This window comes from Cucurbita moschata, unplaced genomic scaffold (genome assembly GCF_002738365.1).
Source record: "Cucurbita moschata cultivar Rifu unplaced genomic scaffold, Cmos_1.0 Cmo_Scf00028, whole genome shotgun sequence".
Taxonomy (NCBI): Eukaryota; Viridiplantae; Streptophyta; class Magnoliopsida; order Cucurbitales; family Cucurbitaceae; genus Cucurbita; species Cucurbita moschata.
This window is the reverse complement of record NW_019268544.1, coordinates 54,277-76,901: the sequence shown is the minus strand read 5'-3', so window position 1 is coordinate 76,901 and position 22,625 is coordinate 54,277. Positions and strand designations below refer to the sequence as shown.

At 36.6% G+C, this 22,625-nt stretch overlaps 4 protein-coding genes and 1 pseudogene across 5 annotated transcripts; 2 read left to right on the top strand and 3 right to left on the bottom strand.

Moving 5' to 3' along the window:
• Positions 1-990: 990 nt before the first annotated feature.
• LOC111463397 (putative E3 ubiquitin-protein ligase XBAT31) lies at positions 991-3,995 on the top strand. The gene is made up of 8 exons (XM_023107326.1): positions 991-1,382; positions 1,457-1,516; positions 1,616-1,687; positions 1,781-1,902; positions 1,980-2,120; positions 2,196-2,303; positions 2,403-2,661; positions 3,287-3,995. The coding sequence occupies exons 1-8, from the start codon at positions 1,203-1,205 to the stop codon at positions 3,674-3,676; spliced, it is 1,332 nt and encodes a 443-aa protein (XP_022963094.1). The 5' UTR covers positions 991-1,202; the 3' UTR covers positions 3,677-3,995.
• Positions 3,996-5,659: 1,664 nt separating this feature from the next.
• Positions 5,660-7,997, bottom strand: LOC111463409. 2 transcript variants are annotated; one of them, XM_023107340.1, is made up of 5 exons: positions 7,773-7,997; positions 7,284-7,415; positions 7,113-7,202; positions 6,870-7,016; positions 5,660-6,210 (listed from the first exon to the last, which is right to left on the bottom strand). In XM_023107340.1, exons 2-5 carry the CDS (start codon positions 7,368-7,370, stop codon positions 5,881-5,883), a joined length of 654 nt encoding a protein of 217 aa, XP_022963108.1. In that variant the 5' UTR covers positions 7,371-7,415; positions 7,773-7,997; the 3' UTR covers positions 5,660-5,880. The 2 variants fall into 2 exon arrangements, with proteins under 2 accessions (XP_022963108.1, XP_022963107.1); XM_023107339.1 differs by lacking the exon at positions 7,773-7,997 and adding an exon at positions 7,462-7,547 and having other exon boundaries at positions 7,284-7,426.
• A 1,932-nt stretch (positions 7,998-9,929) lies between these two features.
• Positions 9,930-10,703, bottom strand: LOC111463108. The gene is made up of 2 exons (XM_023106925.1): positions 10,588-10,703; positions 9,930-10,485 (listed from the first exon to the last, which is right to left on the bottom strand). The coding sequence occupies exons 1-2, from the start codon at positions 10,695-10,697 to the stop codon at positions 10,077-10,079; spliced, it is 519 nt and encodes a 172-aa protein (XP_022962693.1). The 5' UTR covers positions 10,698-10,703; the 3' UTR covers positions 9,930-10,076.
• Positions 10,704-12,357: 1,654 nt separating this feature from the next.
• On the top strand, positions 12,358-14,431 carry LOC111463058 (annotated as a pseudogene).
• Positions 13,970-18,581, bottom strand: LOC111463107. Its single transcript, XM_023106924.1, has 7 exons — positions 17,001-18,581; positions 16,028-16,118; positions 15,749-15,906; positions 15,508-15,559; positions 15,333-15,412; positions 15,156-15,249; positions 13,970-14,995 (listed from the first exon to the last, which is right to left on the bottom strand). Exons 1-7 carry the CDS (start codon positions 18,561-18,563, stop codon positions 14,250-14,252), a joined length of 2,784 nt encoding a protein of 927 aa, XP_022962692.1. The 5' UTR covers positions 18,564-18,581; the 3' UTR covers positions 13,970-14,249.
• Positions 18,582-22,625: the final 4,044 nt, after the last annotated feature.

Sequence of the window (22,625 nt, the reverse complement as noted above, 5' to 3'; positions counted from 1 at the left end):
TAATTAGCATTTTGTATCAATTTATTCTTAAATTTCGATCAATATAATAAGGTATTATTATAATTCATATATTCATATAATCGAGAATACTTTTGTAATTTTGAAGATATAAATAAATGTATATAAACGATATAAATAAGATATTAAAAGTCGATATAAAGTAATATTTGGTCTTATATTGTTTAAAGTTTTGTGAAACGTTAAGTGTTTTAGCTATGCTTCATGTGTAGTAAGTATAAAGTAAAGTATAACACGACATTCACTTCTAGTTAAGTTTTAACCAACTTTTTGATCATGGTTAGTTACGTAATGTTCTGAAAAGTGTTTGTTTATTGCAACTTAGCATTCTAGAAGCGTCACTTAGTACTATATTTTTTTGTAACCTAAATCTTAAGCTAACACTCTCTTGGTTGACAAGACTAACATATCATGCAGTGTCGAGACAAACATATTTAGTGATGTGGAATGGTCAGCGACTACTTGACTACATAAGAGTGCGAGACAGTGTGTTAGCTCATCTTGATCGAGCTAGATAATAGAAATTGTTCATTAGAGTAAGCATGACGACAACTAACTCTCTCTTGGTTGACGAGATTAACATATCATGCAGTATCAAGACTGACATGTTTGGTGATGTAGAATGGTCGAACTACTTGACTATATAAGAGTGTGAGACAGTGTGCTAGCTCATCCCGATCGAGATAGATAATAGAAATTGTTTATTAGAGTAAGCATGACGGTGGCTAAAATATCTGTAGGTGGAAAATCAAAATATTCCAATTATTATATATATATATAATCCTTACCGTAAAAGCTTAACTTCACCAACCAGCCTAATTCTTTTGAAACTTTAGAAAAAGAAAGAGAAAAACAAAAACAAATTGAGATTAAATTAATAATTAATTAACTTTAATTTTGTCTTTTTTTTTTTTGTTAATTAAATTACAAAAATACACGGCAGTCGGATTCGTTGGGGAATGGGTCAGATTCCGACACCAATGGTCATAAATTTCACACAATAAGGTCAAGCAGCCGAAGAAGGCCAACTCCTCCACGATTTTCTCCACAAGAAATTCCCCTTTCACATTCAGCGTTTACCAACAGCAAAGCCCAACTCCGGTCAGCCTCCGCAGGCGGTGGCGCGTGAATCAGTTGCTGGGTACTTCTCCATGAACTGACGGCGTAACCCACCTGGAGAGCTGATGGGTCAAGGGCTGAGCTGCGGCGAACACCATGAAAATGGGCTGTTCCGAGCTGTGCAAAATGGGGATTCGGAGCTCGTTCTGGCTATGCTGGAGGCTGATCCAACTATGTTGGAACTCACCACTCCTCGTACTAAAATGTCTGTTCTTCACATCGCCGCTGCTTATGGTCAGATCGAGGTGGGTCTTGATTCCTTCTCTTTTGTTCCTTCTTTTCTTGATTTGTGAATGATTATTTGGGCATTTGTTATCAGATTCTTAATATGCTCTTGGATCGGTCTGTGAATCCTGATGTGTTGAATCGCAATAAACAGGTAATGATTTCATCTAATCGCTAAGAACATTTAATCCATTTTGTTTGCACTTTGAATCTCATGTTTTGGTTTAATTTGATTTGGATTTGATGAACTTAGACACCATTAATGCTGGCTACGATGAACGGGAAGATATCTTGTGTGCAGAGATTGATTGAAGCAGGAGCAAATGTTTGTGTCCTAATTTGTATGATTTATTGAATGTTCTTGGCGTATGCTTGTTTCAATTACATAACAATGTGTTTATTCATATGATATCAATAGATTTTGATGTTTGATACTCTAAATCGACGAACCTGCCTGCATTATGCTGCTTATTTTGGCCACTCTGATTGCTTAGAAGCTATAATTTCTGCTGCTCATTCAGCTCCTGTTGCAGCTTCTTGGTTAGTTCTTATCCCCATAGATATTGATTTTTTGTGTTTTGATGCGTTATTTACTTTGAATTGGATGTCGTCGGCAGGGGGTTTATTAGATATGTGAATATTCGAGACGGAGGAGGTGCTACTCCGTTGCATTTAGCTGCACGACAACGACAGCCACAGTGCATTCGGATACTTTTGGCGAATGGGGCTCTTGTTTGTGCTTCAACTTGTGCTTATGGGTAGATATTAAGCTGATTGTGATATTGATTTTGTTTGTATGAGCTGATGAGCTGATCTTTCATTACAATTTGCAGCTATCCTGGGAGTTCGCCTCTTCATCTAGCTGCTCGAAGTGGTTCGTTAGAATGCGTTCGAGAATTGCTTGCGTGGGGAGCTGAAAGATTACAAGTGGATTCAGCTGGGTAAGCTCTAGCATGTTATATGAATCATGAACTTGTAGATCAAATATGATTATGAATACTCGATCTTAATTGCTCGAACTTGTTATTACATGTTTGTAGGAGAATACCTTACTCGATCGCTATGAAACGAAAGAATCGAGCGTGTGCAGCGTTACTGAATCCTTCAGCAGCAGAGCCTCTTGTTTGGCCATCAAAATTTAAATTCATCAATGAGCTAAATGAAGAGGCAAAAGCTCTGCTAGAGAGGGCCTTAGTGGAAGCAAACATGGAGAGGGAGAAGGCCATATTGAAGGAGAGTTCCTACTCATCTCCGTCTCCGTTACAATCCGATGTTGAGTTGGATGATGCAGAATCTGAGGTAATAACGGTTTTTCCGCTCGAACTTTCATGCTTTTGAGGTAATATCATTTAAGATCCCACCGCTAGAAGATATTGTCTTCTTTGGGATTATTTCCCTTTCGGGTTTTCTCTCATGGTTTTTAAAACGCGTCTGTTAGGGAGATATGTCCACGCCTTTATAAAGAATGTTTCGTTCTCCTCCCCATCTGATACGGGATCTCACAATCCACCCTCCTTCAGGGCTAGTGTCCTTGCTGGCACTCGTTCCCTTCTCCAATTGGTGTGAGACCTCGAATCTACCCCTCTTCAGGGCCCAGCGTCTTTGCTGGCACACCGCCTCGTGTTCACCCCCTTTCGAGGCTTAGTCTCCTCGCTGACACATTGCCCGATGTCTGGCTCTGATACCATTTGTAACAATTCAAGCCCACCACTAACAGATATTGTCCTCTTTGGCCTTTCCCTCGAAGGTTTTTAAAACGCGTAAGCTAGGGAGACGTTTCCACACCCTTATAAAGAATGTTTCGTTCTCCTCCACGACCGATGTGGGATTTCACAATGACTTTCATTGAGTGAAACATACTGATATAGTTTCCTCAAACTCGACATATTCTGATTCTTATTTGCTCATCGAAACTTTCAAACAGGGGTGCGACGTCGAGTTATGCTGCATATGCTTCGAACAGGCCTGTACTTTAGAGGTCCATCCATGTGGTCATCAAATGTGTGCCCATTGCACTCTAGCCTTATGCTGCTACAAGAAGCAAAACACCTCGAGCACGTGTCCTACCGCCCCGCTTTGCCCGTTTTGTCGAAGCAGCATTACTCAACTACTTGTGGCAAAGACCAAGGTGGCTGATAATCAAGAATCTGAAGTTAGTTCATCGAAACCAAGGCGGTCGAGGAAGTCGAATTTCAGTGAGGGTAGCAGTAGCTTCAAGAGCTTATCAGCTTTAGGTTCATTTGGGAAGATTGGTAGCCACAGTACAGGACGGTTTTCGGTTGAATGTGGCGAGGACGTCGATAAGAGTTTCTAAGTAGCATCTTCCGCTCGGAATCTTCTTCGACAGCCGATGTAACAAAGTCTTGGATATGGTAGAATACCAATGGTTATGTTCACTACACGTATAAAATCTACTTGAATGTCTAAGAAGCACGGCGACAAGCGTTGTTCGTACGATTCGATCGTCTTAAGTAAGTATAAGGGGGTCGAGTATGTCGTTACTGAGTCAGGTATGCTTGGTGAGTACTTTGTTATGTTTTTGAGTTGTAATAAAGCTTCATAAATTGGTCAATAATTAGCTGTTTCCTTTACCATGATATTTATTTTAGGTCCCTCAAAAATATTTCTTCCAATTTTCATTTTAGTCCCTAAATTCTTAAGAATTCAACTTAAGTGCTCTTTTTGACTTTTAAAATTTGAATTTTGTTTAAATAATTTTAGTTGTTATGTCACATTCTTTGAATAATAATAATAAAAATGTTGTTGTCATGTCATGTCACGAAACTGCGCAACATAATTTTTTTAATACTTTTTAAATAAAAAATAACATTTTTAATAATTAATATGTTTATTTAAAGTTTGAGATTTTAAAAATACATGTTTGATAATTATCGTTCTAATTATGTTATTTAAGAAACTAACCTCAAAAAGTAAATCATAATTATAAATATAGGAGTCATTAATAATAAAACCAATGTTTATTAATGACAACATTAACACACTAATTATATATATATATTTCAAAGGGATAATAAATGTAATTTATAAGCATGTGGCAGAAAAAAAAAACAATAATTTAGTCTTTGAAATTTGGTAGTAATAATTTAATTTCTATTTTTTTTAAAATCTATCAAAACTAAAGGTTAGTTTTTATTATTTAATGATTTAGACTTTTTTTTTTAATTTATAAATATATTGGATCTTTAATTAATTTATTAATGGCTTGGGTAAGAAATCACACTAAATTTTAAAGTACCAAAAAAAAAAAAAATTAATTTGTTATAAAAACATCTCTATCATCATTAAAATATGGATGAAAAACATTAACCTATAATTTAAAAAAATATCTAAATTTGGATATCAAATGAATTGAGTATTTTTATTTAAATCGGCCAAATAATTATATTCGAAAGTCGTGCAAACATTATCCTTGTCGGATTAGCTCTTCCAGCAGCGTAGACGGCAAAAGTTGACCGCTATGAGTCAACTTTCTGAAACAAGCACGAAAAAGGAACAATTCTGTTCTACTCCAAAAATTTAATATGTATATTAAAAAGAGGTCACAACGTTTCCTTTTTTTTTTTCATATGAAATATAAATTTATTTGATTTTTTTTTAAGTATATACACATATATATTGTTTTTAAAATATAGGTCAAATCTATAAATGTTAATACAAATCTTAGACAAAAATTTAATACCGTACTTATATACCAGATATAATATATAAATGATAAATAACGATTAAAAATTAAAAATTCAAATAATCATTTAAACGTAAAACATCACAAATTTAGTCTTTTTCATTTGTTGATGATGGGATCAATCTTAGATTTAAATTACAAATGAGAAATCAAACTTAGTAAAAAGAAAATTATATGAAACATGTATAATGTTGTTGATATTATTTATAATTGACTCAAACATTAGATTTCTTCCATCATCCAATCATATGACAATCACGTGACAGAGATACACAATTTAAATAATGGAAGATCCAATATTTACAAATTTCTAGTAAGTTGAATCTGTTCATTGCAGTCGTCCGTTGACAATTATTTAAATTTTTTTAATTTTTAAAAATTAAACTTAAAAATACTACTTCTTTTTTAATCTACATTTTACCTATGATTCAAATCAAAATCAACCTGAAGTTTTGAAAACTAGAAAATTTATTATCCTTCTCTTTAAAAAAAGGACATAATAACTTTTCTTTAGAAAGTTCTCTCAATCCCTCCCCTACTCCTAATTTAAACCGCCTATATTCACATTAATTTTTTTAGTAAACTTTTTGGGAGTGTACGAAATTTCGAATGTACCATTCTAAAGAAAATAGTACCTAACAATTACCTCGTTTGGCCTACATTTAGATTAACTTGAATTTTCATATTCCGAATTTAAATGAACAGAACCCACAAAGTAACACTCTCCATCCGAATATGCACAAAAAGAGAGAAGAAACGAAAATAACCAAACTAGAAAATGAAGGGTCCCAAGTACCTCACTTAAAGAGAGTGTTTCAGCTGGCCAACAAATTACTGGGACGTGGCCGCCCTTGCATCATTGCTCTCAGCTGGTTCCTCCGGCAATTAGCGGCGGTTCTCCTCCTTTCCGCTTCCAGAAAGTGAGCCAGCGAGTGAGTTCTGGTGACGCTCACAGCGTCGGTGCTTAGTTTACAGCAAAGAGAAAACAACCATGGCTTGGACTTGAAGTCGTTCTTTCTGTATCCTCCTAGGCTGGTTTCTGTGCTTCCCCCTCTTGATGATCTTCTCGAGAGCTCCACGATGTCAGAACCGCTTATTAGACTACCTCCACTGATGCTTTTAGCATGGAGGAATGACCCACTTGACTGCAATCAATCGGAACACAAAGCGGGAGAAGTTGAAGACAAATTGTGACCATTTACAACACAAAAAATGCAGAGAAAATGGTCGAAGATTGTTGGGAGGGAGTTGTTGAAATATCATCACTGGCTCAATAGAGTCAAGCCCAATAATTGTACTAACGCAGTAGAGTCAAACCAAATAATTGTAAGAACTTGTATATTTATTTTAGTAGAGATTTTAGGAGAAAGAGAGAGAAAAATTTAGATTTGTTAGGTCTAGATTTAGATCGGTTAAATATAGATTGTTTAGGCTTAGTATAAATACCCCACCGTACGTAGGTTATTCATCCAAGAAATCCAAAAACAATAAAGAGCTATAGTATTCTATAGAGTGTCTTGTATTCTCTTTTCGATTGGTCTTAATAAGGAGTGCGAGTGTTTCTCACAGTGAGTTGTGTTCAACAGTAGTCCCATATTCTCAAATTTAGGGAATGATGATGATTGTTGGGAGGGAGTCCCGTATTCGCAAATTTAGAGAATGATGACGCATTTATTATAAGTAATACATCTACATTAATACGAGACCTTTTGGTAAAGCGGACACTATTATACTATTGAGTAGATTCGTGATTCCTAAAAAAAAACAAGAAAAACAAGAGGCAGTATAAAGTTTATGGACATACCTGAGAATCAAGATCTGAAGAGTCCGCGAAGGAGATCGGAGATCCAGTGGGCAAAGTGTTGAAGGAGATTGATCCGGAAAAGTCCCGGTTTTCCAGCAATCCAACTCTAGCATTTAGTAGTCTTAATCCCAAAGGCCACCCGTCGTCCTGGTTTAGAAATCAATTCAAACTTAAAAAAATTCAGCTCATTATTCAGAAGTATACAAAGTAAAGAAACTCCGAGACAGAGAGAGAGAGAGAGACCTGTTGAGCCATCAATACGCTGGACCTCCTAAGCGCTGGCTGAGACCGAGGTGGTTGATCTGATATACTAGGAGACGCCAAAGACGGTGGCTGCAGGCGAGGAAAATGTTAAGAAGAAAAACATTGAATTCAAATCATTAGAGAACAGACAGTAAGAGAGAGAGGGGTTGCCATTTGTTTCGAGCATTTTCTGATTGGCAGGGCAAAAGGGATGATAGAAAAGACCACAATGAGACTACTTTTGTACTGCAGTGACATCAGAGGCCCACAAACTCCACAGAAGGCCAGGGCAACGTCTATTCCCTGTTTTCATATTATGAACTGGAATTTCTGTCACTTCATTAAGCTAGAGAACAGTGAGATATCCAATTACCCATATTCAGTCAATTCATATGAAGATGAACTGGAAGAAAATGGTAGAATTGAGATAAATTTAACATGGAGAAGATAATGTTTGGAATAAAAAACAAGTTCAGATTCGATGCCGAGAGAAAAAAAGCAGATAGAAAAGAACAGAAAAAAAATAACAAAAGGAAATCGATAGAATCGCCCAAAAAAAACTAAAGAAACTGAAATGACGTTTTTATCCTTAGAATCAATAAATATTAACGCCCACAAATTAATTTTTTTTTATAAATAAACAATGAAAATGGAGGGGACCTTTTTCTTTTTGGAAGTCTATTCCATGCTCCATGTTCATGAAAATGCAACTCCAAATGTCGACAAAAAGGGAAGTTTTACGGTAGATGGAGAGTCCAAAGCAAATCTCGTATCCCAATGATTCTCCAATAGCAGGGACAGAGTACAACCATCAGCAATGGGCAGGCATCTCTCCTCGTCCGTCGTGGTGGCCGAGTAAAGAAAAGGTCAGTAGCATCCATCTGTGGTGTGGCACCCTGTAGCCTGCAAACAGCAGAGATGAGCAGAAGCATAGAGAATCAAAGGAATAGTAAACATCATACAAATATCGGATAAACTATGATAAGGACCTCAAATTAACACCTCATACACTACCAGCGGTCAGAGATTGAGCAAATCAAGAGAATAATTCTTTTGCCTTTTCCTTTTCACGTCTTTTATAAATGGTTCTTACCCTTTATCTTTCACTTTCTTGTTCGGTTTAAGCCCTGCAGTTTGGGAAACTAGTATATCAAATCAATGGTGCGTATATTATCTGATTCCAAAGAAGAACTACTTTACAAGCTTGTTTATTTCGCCTCTTCTAATCAATCATTATATGGGTTGTAAAGACCTCGATTCTTAACGCATTTCCAAGGAGGCATAAGCCTCTTATGGTCCAAAGAAGGTATAAGTCTTGAGGCTAAATGTTGGAATCATACTTTGAGCAAGTCCCAAAATACAAGCCTTAAAAGCCTTCTAAAACATTGATTAAAGAAACAGCTGATGCTGCCACTTAGTTTTGTACGTGTAGAAATGAATCTATAGAAAGATTCCACGAGACAATGATGCATATACAAACTTGATATCTAATGTAACTATAGCATTTAAAAGAAAGAACACACAAAATCCACCATAAAGTAAAGTAATCCCTTTTACTAGTAATAGATTGAATTGCCACAACAAATGTCTTAACATTCCATATACAAAGAAATTTTAACATACAGTTAAAAAGGAACAAATTAATATTATTCATTTAATCATTACACAAGACCTAAAAACTTTGAACTTAATAGGGAGTTGTAAACCTATGGTCAAACAAGGCATACCCTTAGTTTACTTGTATATAGTAAATGACATGCCTTGTATAATAAATGACATATAAAGTAATAGTTATATAGTAAGTAATTATAAAGTAATAGTCATATATAGTAAGTAATTATGTATAGCAAAAAGCTATATCCAGTAAAACTATATGTGATACATAATTATATATAATAATTAACTATACCTAATAAACTATATATAGTAAACCGAATCATAATCTCACGAAGGCTTTTCATCAAGCGAATAAAAAATCACATATTTCAGTTAGAATTAGTATCTCCTTTTCTATTCTAATAATTTGAAAAGTAAATAAAATTTTATGCTTTGGTATTCAATCCCCGTTCTACTTCGCAAATTCTCACAGAGAATGATCACAAAGAGCAATAGTATTATTCAATCAGTGATCAAAGATGATAGAAGTTATATATAATTTGAAAAGTAAATATTTCAGTTAGAAAGAGCAATAGTATTATTCAATCAGTGATCAAAGACTTCTAGGTTCTATCAACAAAACAGTAATACAACTAATTAAACCTTATATAGTAAGTCTTAACCACCTCAGTTTACCTAACTCTAGTCGTAAACAGCCAGAAAGTTAAAACAGATCTCTCTGGAATTTTTATGCCGACTTGAAAAGAAGGGGGGAAATCTACCATGCTAAACACTCATACAAGAATGATCTTTCCATGCGAGAATATCTTTTCTCTCATGCCAATACAGAACTCTCAAAGTACAAATAACTTTAGGACAACTAAAAAATTACTTAACAAAATGATCATACAATAAGGCGCAGTTCAATTTTACTTGACAAAGTTTGATTCATTTTCTTAAAGGATCATACTCATAGTAAAATGTTATCGGTTCATCAAAATAGCGCTAAAATGTTAATGATAATTGTTCTTCTTCATGTGTAATGAATGCATGACATTAACACGTAAAAATGGCAATCCAGAAGCATGTAAAAATGACATTAACATGTAAAAATGGCAATAATTAACTACTTCGCAAATTCTCACAGAGAATGATCACAAAGAGCAATAGTATTTATTCAATCAGTGATCAAAGATGATAGTATCTCCTTTTCTATTCAAGATTGGGATGAAGAATTCATCTCAGACCGAGAGAGGGCCCTTTGTATGACTACAAAATGCAAATAAACAGAAACAAGCCTCCGATCTTCTTTATTTCTATCCAGTTTTGTACATTCCTACATTTGTTAGTTAATATTTCAATTTCAGTTCATAATTCGAACAGTACCAACGCAGTCTGCTCAAATTTTTGAAACGGAGTAGAGAATTTAACATCTCCTTCTTCATTATTTTCTGTGAGATTATCAGAGTCATTACCGAGATTAACAGTATTAATTTTCCCCTTTCCGACCGTCGAATCATCCATCAACATCCTCAATTCAGCGACGGGCCACTCAAAATCCCTAACCTCTCTCTTTACCTTCATCTTAGGAACCTTCTGCGCACGACTGATCTTCGAAGAAACCGCAGAGAGAAGAACCGGATCCAAGTAATCTTCGAGTTTCCTCTTCCTTCTCGCAGTTTCTCCTTCTTTTGCTTCTTGTTTACGATAAAGCCCCATGGCATTCGCCTCGAACTGCGATGAATTTCGACCTTGAACATCTTTGCCGCGAGAAAACCTGGAAATAAACATGAGAAATTCTAGAAGTTCAGGTCTCAAGGAGATTAAAAAACATTACTAGTGAAATTGATGGAGAAATAAGTAGAATATCGAGATTGACGGCGTCGGAGGTGGTGAGTGAATCGACGACGGTCGAAGCAGCCGTCTCTGTATGTCTTCTACGCTGGCGCGAGGACTAAAACCTCCATCTCCTCCTCCGCCGACCTCCATTTTTCCTTCCCGCCAAAATTTATCTCACCGTTCTTTTGTTTTGAAAGCACTAGCTAATTGCTTGTTCTTCAATCTTCACTTTTACAAAAAAAAAAAAGAAAAAAAAAAAGAAAAGAAAAAAGAAAAAAGAAAAAAGAAAAAAGTTAGTGTTCAAGATTGGACAGATTTATGGATTCTCTATGGACAATTTTTCCTCACCTTTTTATATATTTTTTAAATATTGATTTATAACAAAATTTTAATGGATAATTTATATTTTTCAATATAATTTAATAAATTCAATAATATTTCAAACAAAAATAAATTATAAAACAAGTTTGTATTTAAAAATAAAAAAATAAAAAAATAAAAACTAAAAACAATTATGATATTTCTTTTTAGAAAAAGAAAGTAAAAAAAATAAAAACTAAAATGGCTATCCCTCACATCCCATAATATTCACTAATGACTTAACCAAGTGGGTCCACCTAATACTCCGCCTAGTTTCATTGCGTCGGCTCGCCATAACTCCCAGAACTTCCAACTTCACGCCATTAATCAGTTCTCATACCTTCATCTTCTCTCTTTTCTAATCTTACAATACCTCGCTGCTGCAACAAGAATCAGTGTATACTTCGTCCACATTTCGTCCACATTTAGTCCAATCAATGAAGGTCTCCATTGTTTCCAGGAGTGGTAGAGAAAATCATCGCTGCCGGCGTTCAGATCGATGATTCGGTGAGCTTCTCGTTCTTTGTTATTGTAGTCGGAAGCTCTCCTGGTTAATGAGATTACGCGGACTTTGCTGTGTTTCTTTACGTGGAGCCTGTTGTTCTGATGTATCTTTGTGCGATAGAGTCGAAAATCGGAATCTCACTGTTTTATTGCTTCTTTATTTCTGAATTTGTGTCTACTTAATTTACTTCTGTATGAAGATTTGTAGACTACGGTGAAAGACTCGCAGGAGACCATTCATCAGCGACGCAAGTCTTGACTCCACTATTTTTGTTTCTGTCATCAGTTTCTGGTTGATTAAGCTTTAGATTTAGCGCTTCTGCTACAATCATTGATTTTATCGACTGCTTGCTCTGTCATATTGAAAATCCATCTCAATAGGAATGATAACGGAAGTTCTAGTGCAGCAAGGTCTTACTATTCATAATTACGCGTTCGATGAGATAAAAAGGAGTTTAGTTCTAACTTCTGATCATGTGTTGCAGTAGCTTTCTTTTGTCTTTCTGGATTGCTAAAGCATGAATTGATTGATACAATACTAGCTGGCAATTCCTCATGTATTTTGTTATATCTTTCAATTTTCCCACTTAATCTCTTCCAAACACGATAAACGAGAGATTAATGTCTCCCAAACTCAGCAAACTGATTGTCTTATTGTATTCTCCCATTCAACAGGAAGAAAATACTGTTCCTCTAGACAGCGTCTTACCCTGTCTGCCAAACCAGGGTCAAAAGAGTCCTATTGTTCTAATCTCAAGCAAGAAACTCCAAGATTACTGCGATTACCATCACATTTAAGGACGATCCCTGTTGAAGGATCACTGATAGATACATATATGAATAGATACATGTGTTGAAGGAACACCGGTAGATACATGTGTTAAAGGATCACTGGTACATGTATATACATGTAGGTTCATTAGTTCCTAATTAAATTAAGGGCATAATGAATGGTGCTTGAATGTCCCAAATTACCTCTATATATATACTATTGGCATGGGTGGAAGATGTAAAAAATCAATTAAGCATAGTTATACATAGTTATCTTTTTCTAAAAAATTCTACAAAATTTGTCTGTTGTCAGCTACCAAATTTCTCTGTTGTCGCCGAGTCTCGAAGTTTCTTATAGAACCACTTGTTATCTCTATCCCACCCAGTCTAAGTTTTTTTTTGACTAAATAGAGGAGCGTCATACCTACCCTGTTCAGACGTATGCCATGTACTATTATTTCCTCCATTAGTCTAAGCGGATCATGTAGAACTTCTTGTTCATAGGCTTAGTCATACAGCTTCACCCTTGTCAAGTGTCTTCCGTAACTACACGTATCATTGGAGTTTTGGAGCTCTCATAGCGTACTACATAAACCACCCACTTTACACCCTGGTGTATGACCGCCAAATGAAGATTGGTTTTGGATTTTGATTACTCTGTCAAATCTTTAACTTATATCACCATCTCATATTGAAGAGTCTTAGAGACCGTAGTGGAAAGGGAGGCTACAAAATTCCACGTGGGTTTCCTTTCCTTTCATGTTGTAACTTATGCCAACTACACAACTGAGATTCACCAATGGCTGGGATTCAATATCGCAACACAAACTGTTGCTGGTTATATTTTTGTAATGGTGGCTACCTACATTACGAGTAAATGGGCGCAAAACACCGCTGCTTGGAAAAGGTAATTACTACATCTCTTGTCTGTTCATGTAAAATACACTGCCCTCACTTATATCTTGAAAGGTTTTGACTGTAATTTTATGCTTGAGCCCTTAATTTTGCAGTAGTACAGTTGGTCGTTAGTTGAAGACTAGATCAAGCTGATTTTAATTTTGAAGTAGCTGATCCTTATCTGTGCTTTCCTTCGGCTTCTTATCACGATATGTGCTTTCCAATCAATCTCGCATGTTTTTAACGCTTCAAAAATTTAAAATAAATTTTTGTCTATAAAAGTGGTTCTGGCTGTATCTACAGTTTTTGTTCTTCCCTTATACTCTAATGCTGCATTCTGCAGTTTTTCAATGGGAAGGAATGGAGGCCGAAGTATCCAAGAAGATTGGTGTTCTACCTCCACGTCTCTGAAAATAAAAAGCCTTCACATGGGGAAGAAAATAATCATAAATCTGCAGTTGTAACTCAAGGCAACATAGCTGCGGTGTTATTTATTACGTTTCCAGAGATGATTTGAGGTTTGTCCATCAGCTCTCTTTTCATATGCTGTAATGTTTAGATCTAAAAAAACACATAATTTGACTACTTGAGTAGAAACATTGATCTGCTGCAACAAGATTGATCTTTTTGCTTCTACATTTGCATTCCATCGAATTATATCAAAATTGTCAAGACTTTTTGACGGTTTCAGAAATCACTGAATTAGAATTTGGAAACGATGCCAATTAGATAATTGCAGGAGATAGTGACGTTATTTCCTACCCTTATTACAGTAAAAAAAGCAGAACACCAGTAGGCTAATAGCTGCCTCTCTGGTTAAACCTATTTTAAGACTGAATTGCCTGAATTAATCCATAGCTATCACCATTCTGGTGGTATATACAAAAACCTATTGTAATATTGTTGAATAAGAAAAATTGTTCGCAGGTAGGGTACTTTTACATTAGTTTCTGAAGTTCACATGTGATCTATGTAACAATAATCTACAAAAACAGGAGCTTTATTCTCTGAAACAACCTTCCAGCAGCTTGTATTTTAGTCCTATATATGTTGAGAACTTTATCCTAGAACTTAATACACTAGAAGAGTTCCAACATGGTAATACTAGAAGCAAATTCCCGATCCTAAGTAGAACACCATGGAATTTGTTTTATGATCAACCAAGCAATCCTATGTAGTTTGCCAGAAATTAGTCTGTCGTCCAATCCTACGTGGCAGTCCAAAATTTTGATAGACCCTTATTTCACCTCCCAACCCAGCTGTCACAATGACCAATCCCCATGCAGTAGCTGGGACAGCATGGTGGCCATGGCTGCTTCCAACATCAAACCAGGACCAAGAGGAAGGCCAGGGCGAAGCTGATGGGTTGTTGTTGATGCCAGCAGAAGAAGAAATAGAAGGCGAATCGCCATACCTGATAGAGGCTGAAGGTGATGGACTGAGTGCTTCACCAGTTCTCGACTCCGACCGAGCAACTTGAGCTTGCTGTCTCTGCTGCTGCTGCTGCTGCTCCTCATCTGGAGGAGGTGAGGTATTATTGTTGTATTTCTTTGGTAAAGGTGGCAATAGTTTCTTAGGGTTTACAAATGAGCCGTTTTCTTCTCGAGTTGGTGAGCTGCAGGCTGAAGGTGGCTGCGATTGGCCTCGTTTTGAATGTCGTTTCGAGTACATTTGCACCAATGGCGGTTTACCGCTTATCATTCCAGGCCATGCGATTGCTACAGAAACATCTCTACAAGGGAAGTGTTCATGACCTCTGGTTGCTATCAAACATTTCTTTCCAGAATTTGGATTTCTTGGATTTCTTGGCTCCTCTCTCTTCCATACAAAAACTTGAGAATCTTCACTTGCACATATCACATATTTCCCATCTTGATTGAATGATGCTGTAAGTTGGCTGCTGGTATTTCGGAAACCTGATATCCCATGTCAGTTCTATCAATCAACTTCTAAAATTTAGAACAACAAATTAGTAAGAAAACAATAAAGTTTTATTTATTTGTTTGTTTGTAACATATGGCAATTGACCTTCCTTCTTCTCTACTGCTTTTAGGTGGACATGGAGAGTTTTCTTACCTTTGAATTTGTGATTTACTTCGGTGCCTTCCAAGATCCGAATTCGAGAATCAGCAGAAGTAACCAGCACTTCAGTAGGGCTACCTGGAACAAACTGTTAAGGTACCAAGTTATTACACCATAATTGAATTCACTTAGCAAAAGTTAACAATGAAGGCTAGAAGAACAAAGGATTACTTGGAAACCAGTGATCTTTTTTCCAGTAGACTTCTTTTTGCTTAGAAAATCAACCTGGTTCTTTTGTTCTAATTTGGAATCTATACTTCAAAGTAAGTTAAATTAAACAATATAAATCATCGTTATTATAGTAAATCGGTTGGAATTTAATATAGAGATGTGCATGAAACTGTACCCTCTATGCTGTACATTCGACAGCTCCCTTTATGTGAACCTATTATAGCACCCTGCAAATCAGACAAAAGCATTCATGTTCATCATCTCTTGAATTGATCAAACAAAAGCTTACAACTTTTTTTGTTTGGCCTTTTTAAGAGTCAGATGTTCTCAAATGATTGATGCGTATTTGGTAAACGAGGCAGAATGTTACGAAACAAAACCAAAGATTTGATGCAAATGGAGAATGAGACACCAACCTGGCCATCAGGCGTATAGCAAGCGGCGGTGACCATTTCATGAAGATCAGTCCAATCGACGACATATCGATCAGGTATGTTCCATATCCTCACTTTTGCATCAAGTGCTCCACTGATAAAATAGTTATCATCTACTGGGTTGAATTGAACGCAGGTCACTGTAAAAAATAATACTAACTAAATGTTTTTTCCACAAAAATAATATAAATAATAATAATAAAGCATCGTACAAGTGAGAAACAGAATGAGCTACCTCAGACAAGCTAGTGAAATTCTTACCATAATCGTTGTGGGCAAACATCTTTAAGCAGATTTTGGTTTCCATGTCCCATAGCCTTACGGTTTTGTCCATTGAAGATGAAAGCAGGAGCTAAAATTCCATCAACATCAAGGTTTTTAGTTGTCAAACATTACCTACTAATACCACCCTGGTTTTTGTAATTTTGGCTAATTCACCCATTAATTCTGTCATAAACTCAAATTTTACACTCATTTATGTTTTTATTAAAGGTATAATAAATTCATAACTTTTTCAAAACAAACTTTTAACTTCACGTTAGTCTAACTAATTTTTGATTGCATGAGAAAATCTATTTTGATTGTCTCGAGAACAAAAACTTATAAATTAAATATTGCAATACCTTTCTAAATTTGAAGTTAAAATTTTATCTAATTTTGAGTTATGATGTATGAAAGTAAAAGATTTTAAGTAAAAATAAATACAACTTGACATATTTAGAGAACTGGATAATAATAATTGTAATTGTATTTACTTGTGTGAATCTGAATATTTGTTTGATTTAAAAATATTTTAGAATCTAAAATATTTTAAAGTAATTACTTGAGAAAATTGTATTTGCTTGTGTGAACCTTTGATTCAAAAATATTTTAGGATCTAAAATATTTCGAAGTGATTGCTTGGTGAGGAGAGTAAACAAAACCAAGTTTTGTGGAGAAAAAACATACAACATTTTTAGTAATCAAGCCTATTTTATTCTTGATTAAATTATATTTAGTATTGGAAGTTGTGTAGATGCTTTTAACTTTCCATCTTCATATTTAACAAGTTTATTATTTAAAAAAAAAATTAAATCTCCAAACTTTGTGAAACTATTTATTTTAATATAATAAAAGATTAAGAATAATAAAAATTATAATTCAATTATAATCATTATCTTAAAATTAGATCAAATTCAATTTTAAGTTTCAAACAAAAAAGAGAGAGAAAGAGAGAGAGAGGAAGAGAAGTTACCTGAGAATTAGAAGACCAAGAGAGATCCAGAACATCGTCTTGATGACCAGTGAAAGAGGAGAGTGGTTTGTCCGAAAGCGAGAACACAGTTTCAGGAACGTGAACATAATCAGGAATCACAGTCCCTTTCCTGCTCCCAGAAAGCCCTTTCCCTTTCTTCCTCTTCTCAGACGGCAACGCCGAAGCCTCTCCAATGGCAGGTCTTTCAGGCGAAGGACAATACAAAGGATGAAGCGGCGTCATACTTGCTTCTTCGTTCGGTTTCATCGACATCACCTCGCATTCCTGCACTTCCCATATATGAATTACTCTATCCTCACCCGCACTCGCCAGCAACCGCGCGTCAGAACTGAATTTCATCACCCAAATTGAGCCCTCATGCGCCTCAATTTCCTGGCAGAAATGCAGCGCCGAAAGCTCCTTGTACGATCTCCCGCTCTGTCTCACTTTCACCCACTGATCTGACGACGACGGCGGCGTCGAAGTCGAATTCCGAGGCGGAGAATGACACGACGACGACGCGTTCCTGCTAGGTCTTGTCTCTAGCGATGCTTGAGGTATTTCTCTATCCTTTTCCCCGATTAAACCTGTCATGGAGCCTTTGATGTTCTTCAATAGAGCCGCTCCTCTTCTCTTGCTCATTCTCAAGCTCTTCGATAGATACGAATTCATGTTGATTTTCCTATCGCCGAACTGTCCGTTCATTCTTGATACGTTCTCTCTTCGCATCAATTCCTTCACCACCGGTGAGTATCCAACGCATTTCTCGAATTCCTCCATTGTAAGTTGCTTTCCTGTTTGGAGATCGCTGAGTCGATTCCACATTCCGTCTTGATCGTATTCATTCACGATGAACTCCTTCCCTGTATCCAGATTCTTGATTACAAAAACTGCACCGCTCGATTGTCCGCATTCGTTCGACGTAACTGTGATCGCATCAGGATAGTTGCGGATCCGAGCACTCGACGCCATGATCGTTGAGTAAGTTCTCCTGAGGCTCTGCCTCGGGACGTTTTTGATTAGGTCGTCATTCCGTTCCCTGGAAATCGTGAATGTGCCTCTTTCTCCATGAGATCGCGAGCGGACGAGCACGATCGGCAATGGCGTTTCCGGTGGTTCCTGCTTCTGATCCACATTTTCAGGAGATACGACAGTCGTCGTTTCCGGTTGAGAAATTTCGACGTTCGCGAGTAATTTCCTCGAAATCTCCCGCTGGAGTACCTTACTCTGGATCCTCTGAAACTGTTTACCACTATTCAATCCCATTCCTTCCAGCAATCTCTTGCGACGTTCCTTAATCGAACCTGGTGTCGCCATCCAAATATCGTACTCCGGCGTCATCTGTGAAGTCATTGAGAAGGCTCTGAACTCTTCGTGTTTGGCGGTGGAGACGACGGAGGCAAACGACATTCGACTGTCTTCGAAATCGTCGTCGTCGGAAGAGGAAGCCAAATCCTCCGGCATGGCGCACGACATTCTCTCCATGGACTCGAAAAAACGGTCGTCGTCGTCGTCGTCGCGGAGTCCATCCCAGTTCATCGTCATGGTCTTCTTGCGCTCCATTTTCGCAGCCTGTGGAGAGGGAAGAAAACTGGAAAGGGGAAGAAGAAACGACGAAGGGAATTGTTGAACTCGCAATTGACTTTTTTATTATTATTATTATTATCATTAATTTTAATTTTAATTTTAATTTTTCATTATTTATTTTCCATTTTCTTTTCTAATCTGCTTTTCTTAATTTTGCTTTTGCTTTTCCTTTCAATACCGAAAGAGGAAGAGAAGTGGAAGAGAGGAAATCAAGGGTTCGTTTACCGTTATAATTTTATTTGGAGGATAGCGAAACGGTCAACGGTCAACGGTATTTATTACATCTCTGCACGTCTGGTGCTTACTGCTCTCCATGTTTTCATTTTTTTCCTTTATTTTTTATTTTCTTAGTATCCAAATTTGGTTCTTTTTTTTTTTTTTGTAAATATTTTTGAAAAAAATAATCATTCGTTCTAGAAACATTAAGAATATTCATTATAGTATCTGAATTTTAAAAAATAAAGAATAATTTTGGTCTTCCATATAGCTTTGCTACCAAACATTTTGGGTGGGGTGAGTAAAGAAGTCAACAAACAAAGCCTTGACCGACTCGACTTTGGGCATGCTCTGTTTATCGAGGTCAATTTTTCACTTGTTGCAATAGTTCTCTGTGGTCAATGTCAATTTGGCCTCAAAATCAACTCCAATTGATTGATGTTCACTTATATTCTATTATCATCGATTAACATGTATAGGTTCATTAGTTTTTAGTTCGGCAATAATATTTAAGAGGGAGGAGATTCAAATATCTAACCTCTCTATCAATAGTACTTGCCAATTATTATTGAGTCAAGCTCACTTTGACTATAACACAAATTAAAGGCTTGTATCTCCAAAAGTAAGTAATTTTTGGAAGCATTGTTTTTCAAGCTATCCCCACATAAGAATTTAGTGGCTTGAATCGCTCCATAGCTACTAGTGTGGTTATGAACAGAACTTTGATAGGCGAGAGGTGTAAGCACCGCGAGGTGTGAAGCGATCTCGTACTAAACAAAACGACTTTCACTTTCCATAACCAAAATGCAAGAAAGTCAACCTATTCCTGCAATTGCGATAAGTCTCGCTACCTCTTTAGTTGCCGCCCCCTACTTGCTCATTCGAAATGACTACCACAAGCAAGTAGCTCCTCTCCCTATCGGGGCTTATACACTCCACGACTTTCTTATGTTATGGGGTCTCGAAGACCGAATTTAGCTACCAACCCTAGTAAGCAAGTGAAAAACCTTTCTCCCATTTCTTTAATAATCTGGTCCGCTTTGAAGCTCCAACCTATACAAGAGGCCTTGACCTAGCTTACTAAGCACTGGTTCGAGATCGGCCAAGCAACCCCGGGGGTAGAAATAGTGAAAGAAAGATAAAGGGAAGAAGTGGGGTGGAGGAATTGGTTGACTCATCAGGCCCATGACCAGAAGACTGCAGGTTTGAATCTTGTCCTAGCCTAATCACTTGAGATGAATTTTTTTGTTTCGTAGTACTTGATATGGAGGGAATAATGTCTTTCTTTCCAAGTGGAACAGGCAAAGAACAGGATAGGTGTCGTGGCTTGACTTTCTTTATTGAGATAATGGAAGCTTCTTGCGTCGGGACGAAGAATGTGCGGGCTCGAAGGCTCAAAATCTAGCATCGCCTAGCAGGCTGACGGCAGCTCCAGCTCATCGCAATCCTGCAACCCTCCAAGGTGGAAATTTCCCAAGAAGATCTATGAATTGAATTGAAACTACCTTTGATGCTCGACCATGAACGACGGTTGTAACTTAAAGATCGACTCTATTTTCATTGAATTGGAAAAATGATGAAGCAACACTTGTTAACTTTAAGGATATTATCGAAAAACAAAGTCAAGTAGAAAAAAAAAAGAGGGAAATCGGGATATAGTCGGCAAAATCTTTTGTCGAATCAAAACAAGGGGGTATATGTTTTATCCATACAGAGAGCAACTAAAATAGGGTACCTTAGACACATATTATCGACAAATCGATATTAGCCAAAGTACTCCTTATACACGGATTCAAACAACAATTCAAAATCTCGATCTCTTTCTTTAATGTTTCCTGCTTTTTCAATCTCGATAGAAGGACAACATTTTTTAAAGAAAGTGTTAATTGGTATTTTCAAACCAGGCCACCGCCTTTTTTTGAAACATTTTGCGCTCGAGAAAGAGGGATCTGTAATAGGCCTATTCCGACGAAATGCTATTGATTTTAGGAGGAGGACGATAGATCACATTATTTTCTGCATAAGAAATAGTCGAATGAAATGCAAATCGGGAGAAAAGAGTAACAATGAGATACGGTGAGATATAATGTTAATGTTATATTTGTCTTAGTTTACCAACCAGCAAGCAGTTTTCAGAATCAGCTCAGAAGAAAAAAAAAGAAAGTAAATGCTTACCTTACTACTATGCTAGAAGTTCAAGATTTTTTTGACTCAGAAGAGGGAAGAAGAGAGTAATTAAAAAAAAAAAAAATTTGATGGATAAGTTAGTCAAAATATTTGATGGATAAGTTAGTCAAAATAATGGATTCTCTTTGGGGGACGGAGTCCATTTACAAGAAGCTAATGACCCAAGGGACATTGCAAAAAAATGAAAAAGGGTACTCTTTCACTCTACCTTTCAGTTTTCCTCAATGTATCGCTCATGGATTTCCAAACCAAACAAACCTGGGGTGCTGCGAGCCATTACCCAGCCCAACAAACAAAACTAATACCATTGGTTTGGATGCACTTTTTCAGTTATTGAATATTGTGTTTGAAGAGATTTTTTTGCCTCAATCCAGTTAGTTGAAAATCTTCTTTAGGGTAAAAGGCCGGTTTAGGAAAGGTCAAGGTCCTGTTACTTTCTTCCTTGAAGCCAGAGCCGGGTCTAGTTGAGAAACTCATTAAGTCATATATTGTAAAGTGTTTTGATAACATAGATCATGGGTTCAACATCTCAGTTCTTCAATTTGATTTAGGTGAGGAGAACCATGCCTTCCTTGATCTTATTTTAGTGTTCTTACAAACATTAATAAGAGACAAAACTGTAACAAATTTGACAAACTACACGAAAGGCATACCACAGCTCTTGAACATTACAGTCGAGCATATTCAATCCTGAACCTTTTCTTTTCCTCTATTCCCTTCCCTGATTGGAGGTAAAACATATTCTTTCTCTTGAACCTATTTATTCTCAAACTGTAAACAAGGTTATTGTGTGTCTCGCAGCTTCACTCCTCTCCCCCATGCTAATTCACATCTTTTTGCACCAACTCGATATTCAAACCAATTCCTTTATGCAAATAGAAGAGGGTGTAGGCTACGTTCGGTATGCTGATGACATGATTTTTGCTATCAAAAGGGGAGGAAATTCTGAGGCAGTATATTAGAGGGTTAAAGAGCTCCTTAAAATGACCCTGAAAAACCTAAAAGAGGCCGAAACCTCTATAGAACTAATCTGAGGAAGACCCCACAAAATCTTAGTTTGAGGTCTGGTCGGATCAATCAGTTCGCTTGGGATCATGTCTTTTTAGGTCTCCCCTGAAACACTGGAGGAAGAAATTCACTGTCGAACCCTTGAAGCAACAAGCGGGAATGGACAAGAAAAAGAACCTTTCCACTTTCCTACTAACGCTTTTCTCTTTAATCAAAATCCATTCGTGTAGCCTTCGTTTTCTGTTATTCTTATCAGTACAATGAACAAGAAAGAATCAGCTATTTGAAGAACCTTACTCAGGTTAGAGTAAACGAGTTTTTTAAAGCCTATAGACATAAGATTCTCAACAAGAAAGGAGTGAAAGTGCTTTACCCGTTCAATCAGGGTGAGAAAAATCGCTTTTTATTTGAATTAGCTTCCCTATATAGTGAAGACCTCTAAAAAGCAAAATGCGGCAAAAGGGACTCTGATTTTTGCAACAAGGAGGAAAAGTCAAAAAGTCAAAAGAATAGCCGTATATAAGAGGATGTATTTTATCTTTCCTGACGAATTCCTTACCTCTATTTTCTTTCTCCAATGCCAATCACAGAACTTACTGGAATGGAATTCCTACATCCTGGTAAGTA

What these genes read in the sequence shown, in the direction of transcription:
- LOC111463107 (XM_023106924.1), bottom strand. Translation starts at nt 18,563, where the DNA reads ATGGAGCGCAAGAAGACCATGACGATGAACTGGGATGGACTCCGCGAC. An exon ending in CTTGGTCTTCTAATTCTCAG is followed by an intron (nt 16,119 to 17,000) that starts GTAACTTCTCTT and finishes ATGGAATTTTAG; the next exon opens with CTCCTGCTTTCATCTTCAAT. An exon ending in TCGAATGTACAGCATAGAGG is followed by an intron (nt 15,413 to 15,507) that starts GTACAGTTTCAT and finishes TTTGAAGTATAG; the next exon opens with ATTCCAAATTAGAACAAAAG.
- LOC111463409 (XM_023107340.1), bottom strand. Translation starts at nt 7,370, where the DNA reads ATGTCACTGCAGTACAAAAGTAGTCTCATTGTGGTCTTTTCTATCATC. An exon ending in GAAAATGCTCGAAACAAATG is followed by an intron (nt 7,203 to 7,283) that starts GCAACCCCTCTC and finishes CCTCGCCTGCAG; the next exon opens with CCACCGTCTTTGGCGTCTCC. An exon ending in CTTCAGATCTTGATTCTCAG is followed by an intron (nt 6,211 to 6,869) that starts GTATGTCCATAA and finishes GATTGATTGCAG; the next exon opens with TCAAGTGGGTCATTCCTCCA.
- LOC111463108 (XM_023106925.1), bottom strand. Translation starts at nt 10,697, where the DNA reads ATGGAGGTCGGCGGAGGAGGAGATGGAGGTTTTAGTCCTCGCGCCAGC. An exon ending in CACTCACCACCTCCGACGCC is followed by an intron (nt 10,486 to 10,587) that starts GTCAATCTCGAT and finishes GTTTATTTCCAG; the next exon opens with GTTTTCTCGCGGCAAAGATG.
- LOC111463397 (XM_023107326.1), top strand. Translation starts at nt 1,203, where the DNA reads ATGGGTCAAGGGCTGAGCTGCGGCGAACACCATGAAAATGGGCTGTTC. An exon ending in TGTTGAATCGCAATAAACAG is followed by an intron (nt 1,517 to 1,615) that starts GTAATGATTTCA and finishes TGATGAACTTAG; the next exon opens with ACACCATTAATGCTGGCTAC. An exon ending in TGGATGATGCAGAATCTGAG is followed by an intron (nt 2,662 to 3,286) that starts GTAATAACGGTT and finishes ACTTTCAAACAG; the next exon opens with GGGTGCGACGTCGAGTTATG.